Source organism: Periplaneta americana, chromosome 1 (genome assembly GCF_040183065.1).
Source record: "Periplaneta americana isolate PAMFEO1 chromosome 1, P.americana_PAMFEO1_priV1, whole genome shotgun sequence".
In the NCBI taxonomy this organism is placed as follows: Eukaryota; Metazoa; Arthropoda; class Insecta; order Blattodea; family Blattidae; genus Periplaneta; species Periplaneta americana.
The window spans coordinates 59,330,759-59,352,457 of NC_091117.1; the positions used below are offsets into that span (position 1 = coordinate 59,330,759).

Consider the following 21,699-nt stretch of genomic DNA (forward strand, 5'->3'; position numbering starts at 1 on the left):
TTAGTTACGCCAAGGGGTGTTTACGTTATTCACTCGCTTGGCTTCGGAGCGATCGGATGTCATGCATGCGGTAGAGCGGTATGTTTCCAGTACAATTAAGCTGTACTGCTTTCCTTTACCGACCGCTTGCCCTTATCTCTAGTCCGGAACTCTCCCACTCCTCCTATTACTTCCCCTCTTTCGCGTCGCTGAGCTGTCAGGACTAAATAATCGGTCTGTACTTTTGCGTGTACATATACCGTGCAGAAGATTCATTGTGCGCTCAATTCTCAAGAGGTAGGGATGAGATGATTGAGTAACTCTACGGGTGACTTTTCAGCCCGGGCAACACCTCGGAGACAACACAACAAATTCATAATCAGATTACACAAATACCAGCAGGATGCCATGCAGATGATTATCTTTCGGAATAATCATTTATATAAGCATTTATATAAACATCAGGAACCATTACCCCGTTCTACCTGGAGGTACCACACATTGAGCGCTGTCGTCTGACAACGCACAGTTTCACACGTACATAGAGAAGCAGTAATTGCCTGAACGTCTCCAATTAACATCAACCAAGACCGTCTCCAATACTCAGACCTTAATACAGTGGCCGCCACTGCGGTCGAACCATTTCCATCTATGTAGACGGTTCCGCCATATCTTTATGTCAAAATAGTTAAATTTTTCGTATTTATTAAGTTGAATGACTAAATTTTGTCTTAAATAAACGTTCAGCGTTAATTTATGAGCATTGTTAGTTTAAATTTCAAAGGCGAAACAACAAGATAAATACAGTACGAGTAGAAACACAATGCTAAGAAATAATGAACTTGACAGTGCAAACGCAGCCTGAAAATAGTTTTCAGTAAGCAGTAAGTTGAAAATCATACCCTGAACTCCGTATAAGTTACTGCAGTAAATGCAAACGTTCACTAATAGTTGTGCTGCTGCTACTACTACCAACTACTACTACTACTAACTACTGTTACTACTACTAACTACTACTTCTACTACTACTAACTACTACTACTACTACTAACTACTACTTCTACTAACTACTGTTACTACTACTACTAACTACTACTACTATTACTACTACTAACAACACTACTACTAACTACTGTTACTACTATTACTACTACTAACAACACTACTACTACTACTACCTACTGTTGATAGTCCAGTCAGAGAATGCGTACTACGGAAATGATCCTGTGAAGTACGATTCTACAAAGCACGTACGGTCAGAAGACCCGTGCATTGGATTTTAGACAAAATTATGATAATATAAAATTTGTATGTATAATATTACTCAATAAATCCATCTATCTATAAAAAACTACTGTCACTACTACTACTAACTATTACTACTATTACTACTACTAACAACACTACTACTACTAACAACACTACTACTACTACTACTACTACTACTACTACTACAATTACTAGCTACTAACACTACTACTTACTGTTACTACTACTGCTACTACGTATTGTTACTACTACTACTACTAACTACTACTACTATTACTACTACTAACAACACTACTACTACTAACTGCTACTAACACTACTACTACTACTACTACTACTACTTGCTGTTACTACTACTACTAACTACTACTATTACGACTACTAACAACACTACTACTACTAACTACTACTATTACGACTACTAACAACACTACTACTACTAACTACTACTATCACTACCACTACTAACTACTACTATTACGAACACTACTACTACTACTACTACTACTACTACTACTACTACTAAATCAGCTTATATTTTATATTTTTAATAGATGGGTGTTGACAACCTAGGGTCCTTAGCCTAATTCGTCTTGAATTTCAGTTCTTTATATTTTGTCACTTTTAGGCTTAGGCCTAACTCTTCGTGACTTCTTTCTCTTTTCTCGATAATTGGTTTGAAATGTTTTTCCCCTCGTTCAACACCTTTGTATAGTTATTAATGATGGAATTTCTTCTACACTGTCATCTTTCATATTTAAGAAAATAACATAGTCACCTTAAACAACAGTCATAAATGAAACCACACTTCTTTCCTGAACATCACTTTGAAACCGATCAAAAGTGCTAATAATGTCCCTTTCACACCTTTCCCTGAAAAATTCTTCTTCTCTCTCTCCATCTGTTCCCTTTTCCGTTGATGTGGGTTCTTTCTGGACATTAAAATGGCTGAAAATACGGTATGAAAGTTGGTTATTTTTATTTATTTATTTATTATTTTGCTAATAATTGTAACATAAAATATAATATATAGAGAAAAACTTTAGCTCGCCCCTGAAAGAGTCGAACTCGTGCTCAGGGGCGGTTAGGAAATATGGTTCTTTAGGCGTCATTGGTAAGATTCGAAATTTCCCGAGGAATACGAAAATCATCACCATTTACGATAGGAAAAATATTTTTCCTAATAACTAATCTAAGTTCAAAATGTTTTATGTGTAACACTGTCATTTTAGGAGGATAGGAACTGGCCACTCTACCTGTTATCTCTTGCTTAGTTGCCTCATAAGTGGTGCCTTGTTGGTATCATTTGTGAGGTTCAGACCTGTCTTCGGACAGTTGACTAAACAACAAAAACTGTAATTTCCTTAACTTGGAAATTATCACGATTATGCACCTAAACCATTTGTCGCGTAGTAAAGTTGTATTTTTCGGGAACTTAATTACTGAAATATGAGACACAGATCCACTATTAGAATTACAACCCGGTACACAACACGAACGGCTCATTTCACGACGTAATTAACACAAGAAAACATTATAACAAAACCACGTGGTAATCATTCTTGGACCGCTACCGGCGCCATTTTTGCCACTATCGATACCTACATTAATGTCTGAGTACTGGAGACGGTCTTGCATCAACGAATACCATACACCTTACCTTTAAACTATTTTTCTTAATATGAAATGAAGGGGAAGAGGATGATGTGGAGTGTGTTGGTGCAGTGATATGTATTATGTTCAGCGAAAGCTAAGAACACTGAAAAAACCTTTTATCTTTTATACTTGTCCACCACAGTATCACTCTAGTAGCGCCAGAGATCGAACCCAAATACGCAGTATGACATGCCCAAACTTTTCTAGCACTCAGATACCGGTAGCGGCCCTATTTTACTCGGCGTAACTCCGATAAATAAGTGTGCTAATGGGTAGTAATATAATTTTATTTAACCACACTTTCAACTTCAGAGGTAAATTAAGCGTCGAAATTCAACATAGGCCAGACATGTATGATACATTTTATCTATAGTCCCCTATTAGGGACAAGATTCTTTTACGTGCCGATCTGATGCGAGGGTAGAAGGCTCAAGTTGCACAATACACAGTCCGACAATTAAATAATGAGACTGATTTTACTGTAAGGAAAAGAGAAATGCCATCAACAATACATTGCATGACAGGAACTAGGGCGCCATTTTTTGTCGGTAGCAGGAGATCGTTGTCACGTTAGCGGCATGGAGCGAATATTAAATTCTGTTTTAAGCTCGGCTTAATTGTGCAATTGATGCGACAAGTGTAGGGGATAATAACTCGTGCACAGATATATGGGTGATATGAGCGACTTGAAAGAGGTGTGGATACAGCAGAAGTTGAAGCAAGACCTGTGCGTCCGATTTCAGTGCGTAACGAGAATCTCATTGCAAAAGTGAGAGAACGGGTTAAAGGTGATCTTTGTGTGACTTTGAGAATGTTGGCAGATGAGTTTGGTGTAAGCTGGAAAACAATTAGCCGCAGCCTGATTACTCAACACCAGGCAGTTGGTTTCTGCTTCATGATAATGCACCAGTTCACCGGGTAGTATTTGTACAGGAATTTTTGGTCCTAAAATAAGCGTGTGTGCTCCCTCACGCACCTTATTCACTAGATTTATCCCCCTGCGACTATTTTCTTTTTCCAAAACTGAAAGTACCGTGGAAAGAGAGACTATTTGACGATGTTTAAGACATCCAAAGAACTGTGACATCGACTCTTCGAGACATACCAAACAGAAATTTGCAGAGGTCGTTTCAGTCGTTGCTCGATGGCGCCACTCGTTATCGATTAAGGAGTGTACTTTGAATAAGATATGTGTACATTGATGTTCAGAAATATTTGACTTACGATTTTATGATCGTTTAAGCGAACTTTCCAACCACAGGATAAGTCAGAACCAAAGATATAAAAAATTCAGAAACTTTGAAAGAGTTCCGCTAGTTCTCAATAGGTAACACCATTATTGGGACAGTTAAAAAAAGTGTAAGGGAAAATGATTATGTAGATTAAGCATAAATTTTCCTCATAATTATCAATATCAGCGTTTTCCAGCTAAACCCAGTGTTGTTTAACAATCAATAGAGTGGGATGAAAAATTGAATTCTATAATTTATATGCGATTGGCAATAGTGACTATTATCTTCGCCATCTATTCATAGAAATAATAACTAAAGAATCCACACTTACACCAACAAATTATTGATCACTATCGATTAGTAGTGTCAGATATCTTTGAACGTTAGTGTACTATTCAATTGTCTTGTTTCTATTTTGTGCAATAAAATCAGTCTCATTATTTAATATTGTCGAACTGTGTAGCTAAAGAAATGAAATAGACATTCAATATTGTATAAAACAAAAACTATATACGTATGATGTCGACATTCATTTTGCGCTGTTAGATTGCAGATCGGTAGAAGTTTCGACAGGACACACTATTGGTATACTGCGCTGATTGTTGCTCTGGTGCAAGCATAATAGCTGAGATGCCTATCTGTGATATCGACATGCATTTTTCCTCATAATTGTCAATATCAGCGTTTTCCAGCTAAACCCAGTGTTGTTTAATAATCAATAGAGTGGGATGAAAAATTGAATTCTATAATTTATCTACGATTGGCAATAGTGACTATTATCTTCGCCATCTATTCATAGAAATAATAACTAAAGAATCCACACTTACAGCAACAAATTATCGATCACTATCGATTAGTAGGGTCAGATATCTTTGAACGTTAGTGTACTATTCAATTGTGTTGTTTCTATTTTGTGCAATAAAATCGGTCTCATTATTTAATTGTCAGACTGTGTAGATAAAGAAATGAAATAGACATTCAATATTGTATAAAACAAAAACTATATATGATGTCGACATTCATTTTGCGCTGTTAGATTGAAGATCTGTAGAAGTTTCGACAGGACACACTGTTGGTATACTGCGCTGATTGTTGCTCTGGTGCAAGCATAATAGCTGAGATGGCTATCTGTGATATCGACATGCATTTTTCGCTGTTGAGGAACTGCCTCAACTGTATAGGTAAGGGAGGAACTCCATCATCCAACAGGATGACTGGCACCAGGGTGTTATAAATTATATGGACGAAACACTTTCACAGCGCTGGATTGGCCGTACAACAGACCACAACCACAGAGTTTTGGACGAAAATCCACAATCTGATGAACTTAATGCTTCAAAAAATACTATTCATCGCCACATTAAGACGCTTAGAAAATCATACAGATGTTGTAGATCTGTATGTCATGAATCGACACGTGAACAGTTTCAATATTTGTGGATATCTGTCGTCAGGTTATCGCAAATTTCATAGATGATAGATTTATCAGGATAATTGTCACATGTAATGAAAAAGGGTATATTACCGCAACTCTGACACCTGAGAACAGTGGTTTGATCCAAATCAATCTGCCAAAGTAGCGTTACGGGTGTGGGGAATTTTGAACGTGTGATTCACTGAGAGTTTATTCCAAACAAACATGTAGTCGATGCGGATCTTTATTCTCAACAGCTAGAATGAGATTCATGAAGGTTTGAAAGAGATGTATCCATCGTTATTTACTCGAAATAGAATTCTCTTGAAACAGGACATTGTGAGACCCCACACCGCTCAAACAACCATGTAAACAATCCAGGAATTCGGAGGAATTGAATTCCTTATAGCACTCATCTTGCGCCTTCAGAGTACCAATTGTTTTGATTCATGACCCATTTCCTGCGTGGAATTTCCAAAACTTGGATGCTGTTGAAATGGGTATCACCTAATTCTTCTCATAAAAACTCAATAAACTGGTACCTTCGCGGGGTAACAAACCTCGCTGAAAGGTGCTCAATACCAAAACATATAACGGTCTTTACTTTGAAGATTAGATAAATTTCTTGTCACAACGCACTACAACTAAAATTTTGCTCCAAAACCGACATTACTTATGAGTAGGTGGCGGATGTTGATGACTTAAAAATCTGCTTAAAATGATCATTAAAATACCCTTAAACTAATGGGAAAATGACATAAAATTAAAAGAAAATGATATTTAAGTATTATTCAAAGTACTCGCACCACAACTTCTTAAAAATTAGTCACCTTGTTTCAATGACTGTCCTGCAAATCGCGAAAAGGGGAGGCAACTTCCTAGAATTTGGCTAAAATAAGGAAAAGGGCATGCAAGAAAATGAAGGTTTTAAGGGAAAACTATAGATTTTTAGTGAGGGTTTACACTGTGTTTCAATCAGGGGTTGTCCATGTCAGTGCCTTCATTCTCCGTCTCCTCCTTCCGCTTTTCACTTTTGTTACCAGATGTTCCAGATGAGGGAGTGTGAATAACAAAACAAATTGTGGGCGCAGCGTGCATTCTTACAATCTTTGTGTTAAAAATACTGTCTACTACAATAGGCATCCCTTCCGAACCATGTTGGGAACACAACGTTCTGTCCAGGACACGGTGAAAGTTTCCCCCCTCATAAATAAATTCTAAAGACACCCTCGTACCGACAAAAGAACAGTAGCTGTCAAAACCCTCACTTATGGCCTTGTGCACCATTCTCGACCATCTAGCCCGTTTATCAACAATCACGGAAACATGGTTAATTCTTGACAATGATCAAGTTACAGATGCGGTGCACCGACATTTTCCCTCGACCAACTCAGTACCGTCAGCTGACGGTACGCTCGCTTGAGAAGAATCATCTGAGCGCTAGGTTACCGCATATAAAACAGCGAACGAACGCACTCTGTCAATTATCGCTTCGTTTTTGTTTGTCGGACTGCTTTCAAACATCCTCGCAGTTTTCAAGTAACAAGTTTCAATAATCATGGAAGAAAAAAAGAAAAGACCACCGAACTTCTCACAGTTCGAAGTGGGAATTCCTTTAGAACTCGTCAGCAATTATGCATCCATATTACAGAATAAAAGTACTGACGGAAGTTCTCTAAGAGAAAAGCAGGCTACCTGGTTGGATTTAACCTCATAATTCACATGAGTTATACGTGTTTACATAATTCCACATAATTTGTAACGTAATTTATACAGTGGTTATTTCATATTATTGATAATAATTGGGAAAATTTCAGTATACGAATACCTCACTGATAATTATCTTGAAATAGGCTACTAAAAAGAGCATATTTGTATGTATTTGCCGAATGCTCATCATCTTGCTTACGAAAAGACACATTTCAGTGCCAATAATTTATTTGGGAAAATTTCAGTATACGGATACCTCACTGACAATTATCTTGAAATAGGCTACTAAAAAGAGCAGATTTGTATGTGTTTGTCGAATGCTCATCATCTTGCTTACGAAAAGGCACATTTCAGTGCCAATAATTTATTTGGGAAAATTTCAGTATACGGATCCCTCGCTAAAAAAAAAAAACAATTCGTCTGTGTATGTCGAATACGCATCATCATGCATACGAAAAGGAAGTTTTTAGTGCCAATTTATTTTGTGTGCACAAGGTTGGAATTTTGGAGTAAGAGGGAAAGGAAAGTATCCTTGTTCTGAAATTTATCCATTTATTTTGTGTTCACGAGGTTGGAATTTTGGAGTAAGAGGGAAAGGAAGGTATCCGTGTAATTTCTCTTAATTCAAGCGTAAATTGCCTAATTGTCCAAAACGTCATGTAGGTCCTAATAGTTTCAAACGGCAAATCTATAGCTAATAAGTGATAATCTCGCATTCTACAAAATGGCCATTTAGTTTTGCTATATTATTACCGCCATAGAATAACTACTTTATTATTATGTTAACAAAATTGGACAGTTAGGCCTAAATAATATTTTGTCCTCAAGTAAAGTTCCGATCTTCCAAAGCAAAAACATATATAAAACATTAGTCTATTTTGAGAAAAAAGAACATTTTTATTATTCATCTACAAACTTACTCTTTCTACAATAACACCAACTCTGTTATTTCCGCAGTGATTTGCGTGTTCAAGATACATCATTTCATCTTCAATTCCATCAAGTATGTCAAATCGTGCCGCCATTTTGGTTTTCTCGACTTGACCATGTTCAATTCAAGATAATCGGTCCCACACCCGTGATCAAATTTGATCATCATCAACTCGCTTGTTTAACTTTGATCGAGATTGATACTCCGCAAATTGGCGTTGAAGATGGTCAAATGCCGACTTAACCATGGTCAAATTTTAATCGAGAATGGTGCACATGGGCATTAAACTAGGCTATTGTCAAGCATTTTATATTACTTCCGTTGTGTGAAGTGAAGCCTTCAGTGGAATGAGGGATGGACTTTAGAGTCTGTTCCAAACTATAAAACTCAAACTTCACTGTTATTCACTTATTCAGTAGGTAATTACTACTGACCTATCGGTAAAGAAGAAAGTAAAATGCATTCCAAATGATCTAAAAGTTCTTCAAAGCATTAAAAATGATATAAAAAATGCCGAAAATAATATGTAAAAATGATCTATTAGTTCAAAAACGACAAGTAATTCAAAAATGGAATAAAAAATATTTTTTACGTTGATATTAACTTAGAAAGGATTTCTATATTAATAGGCATAGTCCTAATGTGAAAAATAAGAAGATCACTTTTCATCAACATCCACCCCCTACTTATGAAACTGTAATCTGCATTTATTTGTATAAATAGTGGATAATAATAGTGAGACTCACCATAAGGGCAGGGACTGTCTTGAGGTAGGCTCTCACTTTGGGGTCTGGGGAGTATTCGCCCACCAGCTTGTGGCCTTGTCCCTCCATCACCACTGACTCCAGCTTCTCCAGATCTCCGCTTCGCAGCCATTGCCGGATTATGCTGGGATTAACTTGGAGCACTGTAACAATAATGACAGATCTATCTGGTATTTGAAGTGACTTCTGTTTTCAGTTCTACATGCAATACAGACTATCAATTCTCCAGGGTACAATACAGCAGGCCTTCTTGGCCGGTAAGCAAATTGCATAGTAGCTTAATGAACAGTTTTGCTGCTTGCTCAGGTCTCCTAACACAAAAGTGTTTAGCCTATTAAGGGGACAGTATGATGAAATAATACTGGAAAATTAAGAAAATTCACTTTTCTTGTTTTTATGGTCGTATTATATTATTGAGATTAACCATAAAATCAAATATTGCCAAACATACGGTGAGGAAGAGAGAAGGAGAAGAGGAATTATTATTATTATTATTATTATTATTATTATTATTATTATTATTATTATTATTATTATTATTTAATTTAGTCATGTAATTCGACAAGTTTTTTGGGAATGCTATGCTACACAAATACAATTTCATCATCATCATCATCATCATCATCATCATCATCATCATCATCATCATCAAATACATCATGGTTCAGGCCCTTAGGCCTGTTTCATTTCCAGGATATCAGAACTTTTCTCTCCATCTCTTTCTGGACCTCCCAAGATCCCTTCTACCAACCAGTTGATACAGGAACATCTGTAGAGGGGTGCGGTTTATGTCCATTCTCATCAGATGTAGGTATTAATGCCACTGCTGTCTAGAAGAGTCTATGAAGTTAGGAAGACTTTGTATTCGTAACTCTTCACGAATTTCACTGTTTCTCTTCTGATCTTTCAATCTGTAACCAGCAAGAGGTCTTAATAATCTCATCTCCGCCACCTTTTTTTTCTTCTACGTTGTTGTCCACACCTGTGGAGTAACGGTCAGCGCGTCTGGCCGCGAAAGCAGGTGGCCCGGGTTCGAATCAGGGTCGGGGCAAGTTACCTGGTTGAGGTTTTTTCCGGTGTTTTCCCTCAACCCAATACGAGCAAATGCTGGATAACTTTCGGTGCTGGACCCCGGACTCATTTCACCGGCATTATCACCTTCATTTCATTCAGACGCTAAATAACCTAGATGTTGATACAGCGTCGTAAAATAACCCAATTAAAAAAATCTACGTTGTTGTTTGGTCAGTACCCAATTTTCGGCTTCATATGTTAACAATGGTATTGCCATTGTCTTATAATATTTCAATATTGTTTCATTCCGGACCCTTTTCATTAGAGTTCGTTTCATTGTTCCCAGGAGCTGTAGAAATCTGGAGAGTTTAGTTTCTTGATCGCTTGGTTGGTCATATGTAACATTACACCCTAGGTAATTAAAATTTGAAACCTGTTCTAAATTGATACAATTTCAGTGTACAAAAACAATTCCGTGTTTTCGATATTGAAAAGACTCTTGACCAAATACAATTACACGGCAGACACTTTATACGTTTTCTTAATATTAATGTAGTAGTCTAGTCATGTTATAGGATTATTGATCTTCCCTATTAATAATATAAACGTATTGGTTTTGCGACAGTAATGGATTGATATTACAGGAAAGGTTTTCTTGTAAGTTTTATACTGTAACTTGGACTTGACCTTGAGCGCAATACCAGAAATCATCAATAACATTAATATGTCTGTAGACTGGAATATTCTACTGCATTCGACGCTTATAACACAATGGAAAATGGAAGTACAAGTAATGTTGGATTAAAAAAATGTACTCCATTATGCCATAACAGTTCCGACTAAATCTTTTCCATCTAGCTTCCTAATGGTATTGCTGTTTCATGACATATCAGTTTCATCAGCTATGTGGAAATATGACTAACAACTATATGCAAGGCGTTACGCTGTTATCTTCGTACAGCAAAATGATCTCTAAGAATTCGTATATAAAATAAATATAGACATACTTAATCTTCATTTTAATAGGTTTTCAACTGAAGTGGGTGGTCAGATACTAAAAGGTATTGATATACAGGGTGAAAGTGATATAACTGTACAGATTAACGAGGGCTATGGCTATAGAATACATTAAAATAAATATCGGTACCTGTTACGGGTTTTGTAAAATTGCATTGTTAATTAGAAAATCGATAACATTATTATTATTATTATTATTATTATTATTATTATTATTATTATTATTATTATTATTATTATTGTGTGGACTGATTAGTATCAGTTATGGAGAGAAATTATTTGTTGAATATATTGGCAATTTCCGTTGAAATAGTATCGCTTAAAGGGTATAGCAAAGGACTGCAATAACGAAAGAATCAATACCTCTGTTCTTCTGTCAGTTTAAACATACGAGAAACATGTTCACAATTAAATTTTAGCGACTATTCTAGTCATGAGCTTATCCATCAATGAATTGTAAAAAATCCGTTGAATTTTAATCATTCAAAGCCTTCTGTCATTGCTGTATTATCGTTTTAAATTACCGCTTTTGTTTTATCGCTACTACTTGGCAATAATTCCTTCTGCGTATATAGTCTAGAAGGTCATTGTTGGCTGTACGTAAAATCATTTACACAGTGATGGAAAATTAAAAATTATTTGGTGAACTTTTCTAGCAGGAAATTGAGAAAATAATTAAAAATGCGAAACCAATTAACAAATGTCGAACAACTGCTTGGTGGAATCAATTTTATTTCTACGAAACATGAGTTCAGAAATAATTGTACATTTAATTAAGTTGTTGTCTTTCACTTTAATACTGATGTTCATTAATATTTATGCTTGAATTTCATTGTGTTTATGCATGTCATGTTTATATTAAAAATCAATATTTACAATCGTTCATTCTTTTGTTTCTGACAGTCGACTGTAGGTACTTGGAAATGGTCATCGCTAGATGGCTCTGGTCATATTTCTTAATACATATTTTCACACTTTTTATATCCAATACTTAAAAGCTTCATTCCCCTCAAAACCAAACTATTGCTGTACACATCACTTGTACGATCATACATGTCCTACGCGTCAGAAATTTGGGCTCAAACCCATCCCCGCCACATCAAGAAACTCGATGCCATCCAAAGAGCTGTGTGCAGAACCATCACAGGAGCTGATTTTTACATTACTAACGCACAATTGTACAGTGACTTGGAAATCATTTTGTTCAGTGACTACGTGCAGCACTTACGTAAAAATTATCTTCAGAAACTACAAACACACCCTAATCCACCTATTAAACCACAATTATACATAGCATTCAGTGAACAATCAAGTAATGTTAACTTTTCTGCAAAAATCATTGACTCTGAAAGTTTACCTACATGTCCAGCTTACCAGTCTCTGTTTCTGATGGAGAAGATGGTCACACTTCATATACATACTCATGTTATACTAAGCAATATTCTTGTTAAGGCAAGGGTCCACGTGACCTGGAACTTGTAATGACATGTGTCTTTATTAACACCACCAAATAAATAAATAAATAAATAAATAAATAAATAAATTTCATACTTTAAGAATGTAGTAGGCCATTTCAGACAATGAAATTATACAGGGTGATCTGTTTGGGTATGGGTAAAATAAAAACACCGTAAAACATTTACTACTGAACTTTATTTGTTGAAACTTGGAGCATACAACACTGAAAAATGGTAGATTCCTCAGAACTCAATATTACCCCCATTGCGCACCCTGCACAACTCGTAACGGTGATGCAAGTCAACCCATGTCCGTTGTAACATAAACAGGGATGATTTGTTGAAAATCTTGAGTAATTTTTACTCTTAGATCATCAATGTTCCTGGGTTTCTGTGAACAGACAGTGTCTTTAAGAAAACCCCTACAGGGGTTAGATCTGGAGAGTTTGGGGGGCAAGCCAAGAGATAGCTGCTTCTCGTACTGGGTTTCACCTGCGACCTCCTGCATGTTTTTTAACACAGAACCTGTTTCTACAAATGTTCGATATCACAACATTATGGAATCGTATTTAGGTACATTACGCACACCATACTCACTTCGAAATTCCCTCTGAACTCTTTTTAACGTTCTCAAATTTAGCATACCAAAGAACACATTGTGCCCGCTGTTGATTTGTAGTAGCCATTTTAATCATCTACGATTTTCATTTGTCCTTTCAGATTATGCATTGTTGATTGCCATATATAGGAGCGCCCCTCTTTTAATTATAATATAACCAGCAAGGAATTTTTCTTACTATCATAATAGCTTTATAATAATTAATTAAAATTGTCCATACCCAAACGGATCAGACTCTAATACTAGATTACTAAGTTTTTTTAGTAGGTTATTTTATGACGCTTCATCAACATCTCAGGTTATTTAGCGTCTGAATGAGATGGTGATTAGGCCGGTGAAGTAAGTCCGTGGTCCAACACCGAAAGTTACCCAGCATTTCTCATATTGGGTTGAGGGAAAACCCCGGAAAAAACCTCAACCAAGTAACTTGCCCCGACCGGGATCTAACCCGGACCACCTGGTTTCGCGGCCAGACGCGCTAACCGTTACTCCACAGGTGTGGACGATTACTAAGCTAAATATATGATTTAAAAGGGCGCAAATAGCCATAGTAGCTGACGCGCTCTTTTAAACCCCAGTAACCAACCTGTTTGATTTAATAGGAATGTGCGTTATATCCTTGTATTGATTATTTCTTGTTCTGTTCGCGAAATAGTCCTAATAAATACTTACTTACTGGCTTTTAAGGAACCCGAATGTTCATTGCCGCCATCACATAAGCCCGCCATTGGTTCCTATCTTGTGCAAGATTAATCCAGTCTCTATCAACATATCCCACCTCCCTCAAATCCATTTTAATAACTAATAAATACTACTAATGGTAAGTAAACTAACCCGTAAATTTGTCTGTAAAATCACTGTGGTGTCATTGCTTATGATATTTTAAACTTAGAATAGAAAAAATGATAGACAATGACATTAAATTTGAGACCTCCTCATTAGCAGTCTCCGCTTATTCATTGAGCTACCGCAGCTGCTGTCCGTTACTCAAGAGAAGACGAGCGGAAAGAATGTGACCTTCTTGACTTTCGCTGTTGATTATTATAAACATCGCTCAGATAAGCATCCCAGTAGCCAGGTTATTACTCGTGCAGGAAACATGAGTAACAATGCGTATGGAAATTAAAGCTAAGTTGAACAGAAGGAGACCTAATGTTTCCGCTTACTGCAGTACAAATATTGGACGTGTTGTCGTACGTTAGCTGTTCACATCCCTTCCTCCTCAGTCAGCTCTCGTCTTCTCCTGAGTCACCGACAGTAGTAAAGTGGTGACAAACAGCAACTTTCGCTTCCAGTAACTCGACAATCTTCGAGCGGTATATACTCTTTTTCGCATCATTAAATGTCATCGAAAACATTGTCATCAAATTCGGTTATCTGAAAATTGTATGAAACATTTTCTGCGAGTCTCTCTTTTCCCCTTTGTTCTCGAGTCAATCTAGTACCACAGTCTAGTATATACAGTCACGAAGCTTGAGTTGTGAGGATGCTAGGAACAATAGACTATGCTGGTACTATTTCTCATTGTCTGTAATGAGGCGATATTAGTGATCCTAGTGGCGAGCAACTATCTATGGATGCATATTTACTACGTATTGAGCTTCGTGACTGTATATATTAGACTGTGCTCGTCATCCCACCATTCTTGCGTAGTTGAAACAGGACATTAAAGAATTACCAAACCCGGAAACAAAATGCTGTGGTCGTTGGCTCAGCGTTGCATGAGGTCAAACACTCAAAGTTTTCACAACATAGCAACAGCCTATCGATTGTCACCAATGCGTGTGACCTTCTCTTATGTCGGGAGGGAAAATTGATTATGGGAATACCCACCTTTCACTCCTCTCCTTTGGTGTACAGGAAACACAAACAAGACATCCAAATGAATGCTTCCACGAAATCGAACTGTAGCATGTTTACCCAGCGCCCACACAGCATGTTCACCTTACTTATTGTAAACAAAATTGTCCTCATGTCACGACGGAATTTTATCTTGAAATTCTGCTCTTCCTGAAGCTGACCATTTCGTACAAAACAAATACATGGGACGTTTCAACTTTAAACCATTGTATTCTCCGTTCTAAAAAATTCTTAGTAATGGATGAAACCCAAAACTATTGTCTTAACTCGATTATATTATTGTTACTTACTTACTTACTCACTCACTTACTGGCTTTTAAGGAACCCGGAGGTTCATTGCCGTCCTCACATAAGCCCGCCATCGGTCCCTATCCTGAGCAAGATTAATCCATTCTCTATCATCATATCCCACCTCTCTCAAATCCATTTTTATATTATCTTCCCATCTACGTCTCGGCCTCCCTAGAGGTCTTTTTCCCTCCGGCCTCCCAACTAACACTCTATATGCATTTCTGGATTCGCCCATACGTGCTACATGCCCTGTCCATCTCAACCGTCTGGATTTAATGTTCCTAATTATGTCAGGTGAAGAATACAATGTGTGCAGTTCTGTGTTGTGTAACTTTCTCCATTCTCCTGTAACTTCATCCCTCTTAGCCCCAAATATTTTCCTGGCAACCTTATTCTCAAACACCCTTAACCTATGTTCCTGTCTCAACGTGAGAGTTCAAGTTTCACAGCCATAAAGAACAACCGGTAATATAACTGTTTTATAAATTCTAACTTTCAGATTTTTTGACAGCAGACTGGATGATAAAAGCTTCTCAACCGAATAATAACAGGCATTTCCCATATTTATTCTGTGTTTAATTTCCTCCCGAGTATCATTTATATTTGTTACTGTTGCTCCAAGATATTTGAACTTCTCCACCTCTTCGAAAGATAAATTTCCAATTTTTATACTGCCATTTCGCACAATATTTCCGTCACGAGACATAATCATATACTTTGTCTTTTCAGGATTTACTTCCAAACCTATTTCTTTACTTGCTTCCAGTAAAATCCTCGTGTTTTCCCTAATCATTTGTGGATTTTCTCCTAAAATATTCATTTTTATTATTATTATTGTTATTATTTTTATTATTATTATTATTATTAGAGAAAATCCAATATGAGTATAACTACCCTTAAAGGTTTACCAAAATGTTGCAAATTGTTTAGTCCATTATAAAGGATGAAAACCAAAATACGCTAAAAATAATTAATTCACTAACATTATTAAGGCCCATTCACAATGAAAATTAAACATAAACATAACGTAAGCATAAAACCTTGTGTCCATGTTATTTAATGAAAGCATTCACAATGAATTACATAAGCATAAACTTAATCTTAATCATAAGACGTTAACATGAAAGTTTGCAAACTCCAAACTTTCATGCTTATGTTTATGCGATTTGGAAAAAGTACACAAGCGGAAAGCGTGTTTTCACTTTTTGTTTAACATCTCATGGGCTTTGCCTACAGGCAATATTTTGATCTATTGGCCGTGATGATAGCTAGGCGCGCAACATGGAATCATATGACGAAAAGTTGATTATTTTACATCTCCGTTTCTTTGATTTCAAGTATTTAAAGCCATATACTGATGCCATTGTAGTTATTAGAAACATAAATTGAATAGATACATCGTCAGTCATTGTGCAATTCTCCATTTTTATGTAATAGATTCTGTAGTTTTGTTGATTCGGTATGTTTGTTTCCACACACGTGTTATGTTTACGTCATGTTTAATTTTCATTGTGAATGGGCCTTGGCTACTTAAGTTTGTGGCATATGTTTATGTGCTTATGTTAATGTTTACGTTATGTTTAATTTTCATTGTGAATGAGCCTTTAAGCATGCCTGGAAGAAAGCTACTTTTCTAGTTGAATGTGATGCATTTGAACTTCTTCTGGGACAGTGAAGAGTCGAGTTGCTCAACTCCCAAGTGCAGATATGCATCTTTCATGCTTGTGCTTATTGTCGTTTCCATTTGTGCTCAACAAACACCCACAAACATGTTTAAGTATATGTAAGAACAGATAAAATTAGTAGAATAATCATTATTTATAGATGAGATTCCTTCCGTATTCATTATTACACCAATATCTATCAAAGCTCATAAACATTGTATAATTGCACTATGGGCAAATACAATCGGTACCATAAACATTGATTACAGCTGAACTTTCCATCGTATTTGATTTTATACCATTATCAGTCAGGCACTTCGCGAATGTACCTTGTTAGCGTCTCTGAAGCAATTGGCAATGTAACTCCTCACTCTGTGGCGCCTGTTATTCCGTAGAAGTTCTCCTTTATGGCGAAAACCAAGTACATGTGGAAGGGTTTCTGTCTCATTGCATACTCTGCAATGGGTTACTTGGCTTCTACCAGATATACTTCGTACGACAACTATATTGCAATTCATTTTTCTCGCATTGGTACACTGAGAGGTAGGTAGTCCTTTCTTACTGCATACCCAGGAATTAGGTTTTCACCATTCAGAAAATACAGTGCTTTTGCCAGTGCACGCCAGCCACGGCAGCTCGGACTCCCGCCGAAACAGTTTTAATATCTCCGCAACCGCTTCACGTTTTTATAGTTACAGTTACAATTACAATGATAATAAGCACATACTTTATCATAAGAGATGTTAGCATCTTGTCAGGAAATTTGCATTCACACTCGAGAATTCAATATCCCAAATTGAGTCAATTTCTGATGTTTTCTTTTAGTTCTTCCAGTGTGTGGGGGTTTGTTGTATACACTTTATTTTTCAAATTCCCCACATATAAAAATAGCATACAGTTAAATCAGGGTATCGTGTTACTCTTCGCTTTCTATCTCGAATCGACCCTGTTTCCCTGAATTTGTTCACAAGTCTTCGCATGATTTCTCTGCGTGGGATAGGTAAACCGGGAAATTGTGTTTCAAATCGCCTTCTAACTTCCCTACAAGAATTTGTTATCACATATGTGTCGTACTTAAAAATCCTTTGTGGTAATGTGTAATCGTGTCGAGGCATTATGGAAAGCTGCGCAGGCGCTGAATAATACTGGTAACTTAATTAGCACTTGAAACTCGTACATTTATACGAATGGAACAGGAACGAAACAAACATTTCTGTAAATAGTAATAACTGGCTTAATTCCTAAAAAAAAAAAAAAAAACTGTGTATTGTGATGTTGAAAAGCAACCTCGGATGTAAAAGAGAATAACAAAATGAGAAGTCACTTTACCCCTATAAAAAAGTCTTTCTGAATCTTCTGGAAACATATCTTATGTCTAGGCATGGCTACAAACTTCACAAGAAAACATTTAAATACACTCGTATGTCAGATATTTGTTCGTTCTCTAGATATTAAAATGTATTTTCGCTTTCCGGTAGAATTGAATATTTTGACATACGAGGTTGCTGCTCAACACCATCGATATGTTGTATGAAAATGTTTCATATTGAATGCTTACTGTAATTATGCTAATGAAAGTCACAGGAAAACTCTAAAGGATGTAAAATTTGTGAAAATATTAAGAGTTACTTTATTTTTCGCGAATTAATACATTCGTGTTTGCAAAGATTTCTAAGCTGGGCATATTTAGAATTCGGAAAGCCGTCAAAAGTTGCTTTTCTATAGCACATTTAAATATGAACAAATGGAAATAGGTCTACAATATATCATCATCATCATCATCACCATCGTCCAATTCAAGCACTATTTCGTTCGTAGTTATAAGTTGAACATCTTTTTTTTTTTTTTGTCAAAGTCCAGGCTTCTGATCCATAGACTGAAGTAGGTCGTACTAAAATGTTGTTAATCTTGTATTTTTCTCTACTAAATTTAGGTTTGAAAACTGAATTGATAATGCTGATAACTTTACAAAATTATTTTAGAATCGATATCCTTTTCTTTTTCATATGAAAGACGGCACCCTAAAATATAGTTAAATGTGTTCACTTGTTCTAGAATTCTGTTTTTAATACAGATTTTACTTCTTATTGGAGATTTGCTTTTAAACGCCATAACTTTGGACTTTTCTACAGAAAAGGTCATATTATAGTCTTTTGCAACTGTGTTTAATGAATATATTGTCTTTTGGAGATCATCTTCTGAAGGGGCCAATAGAACCTGGTCATCTGCGAAGAGGATTGTGTCTATTTTAGTCCGTCTGTTTATAGGAACATAGTTTTAAAATCTGTTAGTTGATTATTTACTCTAACGACGATTTTTGTGGTCTTGTACATATAAATAGATTGTAATATTTGGTTTGGGATCTCGTTTTCTTTCAATATAATTAATAATTTTTTTCTGTTTAATTTGTCAAAAGCTTTTCCATAATCTATGAAAGCCATATGTAATCCTAAATTAAATTCTCGTTGTTTTTCTAATATAAGCTTTAAAGTGAAATAACTATCAGCACATGATCTGCCTTTTCCAAAATCATTTTGGTCTTCAGTAATCAATGTTGTACAGTTAGTAACGGTAGTCAGCATCTTTTTCACAAACCCGTAATTTTTGGACAGTGAAAAGGACATCATGAGGTAACTCGCTTTGTTAAATTTAATTAATGAATTTTTCAAGTATTGAAATTGGTAGTGTCCAAGGTCCCTGTGTATATAAACTTTATATATTTTACATTAGAATAATACAATACAAATTCCGATCTAACGGTTGCTATCGCTCAAGATATACCGCGCTATGTGTAGGCCTATTCATGTTTGATTTTTCCTGTGTTGTCGCTTGTGGACTTCAGATTGCCTGTAACGAATGTCGCGCCGTATCTGTTTGTATTTGGGTTAAACGTCAATCTGCGGTTGAGGAAGTCTCGTGCAGTTCTTACATAATTATTTTATTATAACTTATTAATAAATACTTCCGTCATCATTACACAAGTGCCCTCATTGTGTCTCACAATCTAAAGCAAGAAATCACTAAATATTTAAAAAAACCTATATTTCACAACCACTAGAGCACTGTAGCATTTTCAGAGCTTAGCGTATATATCTTTATATTAATTAATTTATATATTTATGTAGCTGAAATATTTTTACGGAGTATTGAACATGCAACTCATACCTACAGGGGGGAGGAAATTATTATCATTATCACTGTCATCATTTGTTATCTTTTTTTCTTATATTAGCTCAATGAGAGCTCTATAGTGTTCTTTGAACCTGTTGACACTCTATAGGACTTTAATTAAATTTGTATTATTTTTGTCAGTGTTTATATTTTTTGTATTTATGTGTGCTATCTGGTGGGATGGAAGAGAAGGCCTTATGACCTGCCAAATTAAATACAAAATAAATAAATGCATCTGTAGAAGAACATTTTAATAATAAACACTTCAGTAATAATAATAATAATAATAATAATAATAATAATAATAATAATAATAATAATAATACTTAAATGAAACGTTTTTCCAGTAATTTACAAATTGTTATTGGCGGTTAATATTAGTCGTACATTTTCATCACCAGAATCTATTATCTTTGACGCAAATTATTCAAATTATGAATACAGAATTAAATTTCCTTCTGGAAACTTATTTGACATTGCCCTTTTTAGATAAAATATGAAGACTGTCATTTTAACATAATTATGTAAATTTTCCCGTGAACTGTTTAATTCTGTCACTTTTGTAGGAAAAAAACTGTATAACACACTTGCAGAAATGGCAAAAACAAAATTCTTGCTCAGACTTGCATACATATTTTGCAATAGAGCCCTTTCGGGACTTACATTACATTACACTAGACTATATCAAACTTTGTTAAAAACCTAAAACTTTAAAAGTGTTAAAATTGTAAAAAAAAAAAAAAAAAAAAAAAAAAAAGGTAATATAATAACGGTTGTTCTATATGGTTGTGAAACTTGGACTCTCACTTTGAGAGAGGAACATAGGTCAAGGGTGTTAGAAAATAAGGTGCTTAGGAAAATATTTGGGGCTAAGAGGGATGAAGTTACAGAAGAATGGAGAAAGTTACACAACACAGAACTGCACGCACTGTATTCTTCACTTGACATAATTAGAAACATTAAATCCAGACGTTTGAGATGGGCAGGGCATGTAGCACGTATGGGCGAATCCAGAAATGCATATGGAGTGTTAGTTGGGAGGCTGGAGGGAAAAAGACCTTTGGGGAGGCCGAGACGTAGATGGGAAGATAATATTAAAATGGATTTGAGGGAGGTGGGGTATGATGGTAGAGACTGGATTAATCTTGCTCAGGATAGGGACCGATGGCGGGCTTATGTGAGGGCGGCAATGAACCTCCGGGTTCGTTAAAAGCCAGTAAGTATAATAATGGACACTGGTATCATGTCTTCGTTAGCGTCTGTTGACGACAGAAGCAAGGCGAGCTGAAACCTCAGTATTCAGCAGACGCTAACGAAGACACGATATCAGTGTCGAAACTGTGCCGTCCGTCATACAAGGTATCTTACCTTTTTAAGAATTTTGAAACTTTTAAACTTTTCAGTCTTTTTGAAAGTTTTATATTTTATAACAAGTGTTAAAGTGAACATCAAAGACAAAAAGGAGAAAGATAATTATACTATTTCGGCATCGAGATGGCTGAAAATATTTGAAAAATGAAAAAATCTATTCTATCTCCTTTCCGCTCTTCCTTATCTAATATGAAATCGCATATTTTTAAGGATGTACTAGTGACCTTTAATCTGAGTAATGGAAAGTAGGCCTCCTGAGTGAAACTGCGTTTAATTTCAT

General features: G+C 35.9%; 2 protein-coding genes across 3 annotated transcripts in view; one reads left to right on the forward strand and one right to left on the reverse strand.

The window, feature by feature from the left end:
• The window catches only part of LOC138696227 (tRNA wybutosine-synthesizing protein 4-like), a 302,346-nt gene that overhangs the window by 128,792 nt on the left and 151,855 nt on the right, over positions 1–21,699 (forward strand). The gene's annotated exons all lie outside the window — the stretch shown is intronic.
• Positions 1–21,699, reverse strand: part of LOC138696216 (uncharacterized) — a 131,295-nt gene that overhangs the window by 98,366 nt on the left and 11,230 nt on the right. For both annotated transcript variants that reach the window (XM_069820884.1, XM_069820875.1), the window contains exon 3: positions 8,938–9,098. In XM_069820884.1, coding sequence (XP_069676985.1) covers positions 8,938–9,098 — 161 coding nt within the window. The remainder of the gene's footprint in view (positions 1–8,937; positions 9,099–21,699) is intronic.